The sequence below is a fragment of the Dipodomys ordii genome, unplaced genomic scaffold (genome assembly GCF_000151885.1).
Source record: "Dipodomys ordii isolate 6190 unplaced genomic scaffold, Dord_2.0 Scaffold22, whole genome shotgun sequence".
NCBI lineage: Eukaryota > Metazoa > Chordata > Mammalia > Rodentia > Heteromyidae > Dipodomys > Dipodomys ordii.
In genome coordinates this window covers 15,337,809-15,339,964 of record NW_012267238.1, presented here as the reverse complement: position 1 = coordinate 15,339,964, position 2,156 = coordinate 15,337,809, and the positions used below count along the sequence as shown (strand labels likewise).

The following is a 2,156-nucleotide window of genomic DNA, read 5'->3' as shown; positions in this document are numbered from 1 at the left end:
CCTCCCCGGAGCTGCGCGGTCCCCCCAGAATGCCCCAGGAGCTGAGCGGCTCCCCGGAGCGAGCCCCACCCCCAGACCCCCGAGGTGCCGCGGGACACCCCCCCCTGGCCCATCCTCCACGTCCCGCCGGCCCCGGGGTCCGGGCGGCGCGGCGGGCCCGCGGGGGTCTCACCAAATACAGGGGCGCGTAGATCTTCAGGGACTCCTCCAGCGCGGCCCACGTGATCTGCACGAAGGACACCCGGCAGGAAGGGTGCCAAGTGTGGCCGATCTCGTAGCAGTTGTGAGGGATGGACTTGCTGAGGGCCGCCATGACGAGGAGCCGCGCGTCGCGCCCGGGAAGGAAACCACTGAGGCTCTCGAGGGAGCGGCGCGGCCTGTCAACCGTCGCCCGCTGGCAGTGAGGGGCGCTCGAGGGGCGGGATGGAGGGGAAAGGTCACGCGAGCCGGGTTACTCTGGGCCAAAGTCCTCGGATGTTGAGAGCTCCGCGTATAGCCGCTCGAGGGGGCGGGGCGCGCACGGGGGAGGCGGGGAAAGGCGGAGCGTGCGCGCTCGCTCCCTTGCCCGGAGTGGGGGGCTCCCGGGCGCGCTCCTGAGGCCTCGGCGCGCGCCACCCCGTGGAACCCGGAGCGACTCCGGAAGCGGAGGAGACAAGGTCCTTCGCCGAGAGGGAGCGCGCTGCTGGAGCTGGCGGCACAGCTCGGGAATGCGCCTACCTCCCCATCCTCCGCGCGCTACCGCGGGCTAGAGCGCCTGCACTCCGGCGAGAGCGCGCTGAGATAGGTGACTTAGGCCAAATTGCCCTGCCAAGTGGGACTGAAGGTACTGGAACAAAGGATTAAGTGTTGTTGGGAGCTAGCTGCAAGGTTTGCCAGAGGAAGGCCTGTAGTAAACATGCCCTGCCAGTTCCCCCTTCACGGTAATAAATTGCTAAGCTGCCTGCTGGTTGCAACTGACCTGCTCCTAGTGGCTAAACCCCCTAATCTCTGGGGTGCCTAGGAAGGATTTAAAAATCTCAGATAGCTGTGTTCACCTATCTACCATGTAGGGAAAGGACAGCAGGTCACCCTGTCCAAACCCCAGCCACTGAACCAATCACATCTACATCATCTATGTTAACGTTGCAGTCTCTTTGTAATTCTAAATTCTAGTTTCTTAAAGCAGAAATGTGCTGCATTTAGAGGAGTCTCTGCTAGTCAGCATTTATTCTACAATTATTCGGACAATATTTTCCAAGCACTATTGTAAGCCCTGGAAATACAGAGATAATGTTTGTATGTTCACAGAAACTAGTATTCAAGAGGATGAAGTCAGACTATAAGGAAGACAAGTAGATCAGATAGTAAGTTTTAAGTTGTTGGAAGGAAGTAGGGTAGCCGGATGAACAGCTCAGCTCAAAGTAACCGATAAAAAGATAAAAGTGAATCTCTGGGGTACAGTCCTAGGCTAAGAAATTCCAAACTCTCCACCAGGTTGCTCCACCAACTCTCACCTATTACTTCTATTCTGACTTACAAAATGACCACATAAGCTAATATAACTTCAAAATGCTAGCCAGGAAAGCCAGAGAAAGAAGAAAGAATGATATAAAGCTGTTTAGCAAAGTATCTCAGGCCAGTTTTGATGGTACACACCTGTAAGGGTCATGAGTTTGAGAACAGCCTGGGCTGCATAATGAAACTGAAAAGAAACTTCTCAGAGGATCCATACATGGGCTGGGAATGTGGCTCAGTGGTAGAGTGTTTGCCTACCATGCATGAAGCTCTGGGTTTGATTCCTGAGTACCACATACACAGAAAAAGCTGGAAGTGGCACTGTGGTTCAAGTGGGTAGAATGCTAGCCTTGAGCAAAAGAAGGTCTGGGATAGTCCTCAGGCCCTGAGTTCAAGCCCCAAGACTGGCATCAAAAAAAAAAAAAAAAAAAAACCTGACATTCAGAGAATCCATACAAACCACTTCTTACGTCCATTGACCAAAGTAACATGATCTGTTGCAACAGAGTCCAAGAAATGTTCTTTTCTTTTTTTTTTAATACATTGGACAAATGTCCACCTAACATTTCCACAATGGAAAGAACAGACATTGGGACAACCAATGGTTCTATGCCTCTGTCTACCCAAGTGTCTGGATATATATTCCTACAGAGAAATAGACT

The 2,156-nt window shown here is 53.2% G+C and overlaps 1 protein-coding gene across 1 annotated transcript in view; it reads right to left on the bottom strand.

Annotated features, from left to right (window-relative positions):
• Positions 1 to 483, bottom strand: part of Tmem135 (transmembrane protein 135) — a 229,500-nt gene extending 229,017 nt beyond the window's left edge. Inside the window, exon 1 of the mRNA XM_013014094.1 lies at positions 173 to 483. Coding sequence (XP_012869548.1) covers positions 173 to 313 — 141 coding nt within the window. The 5' untranslated portion in view covers positions 314 to 483. The remainder of the gene's footprint in view (positions 1 to 172) is intronic.
• Positions 484 to 2,156: the final 1,673 nt, after the last annotated feature.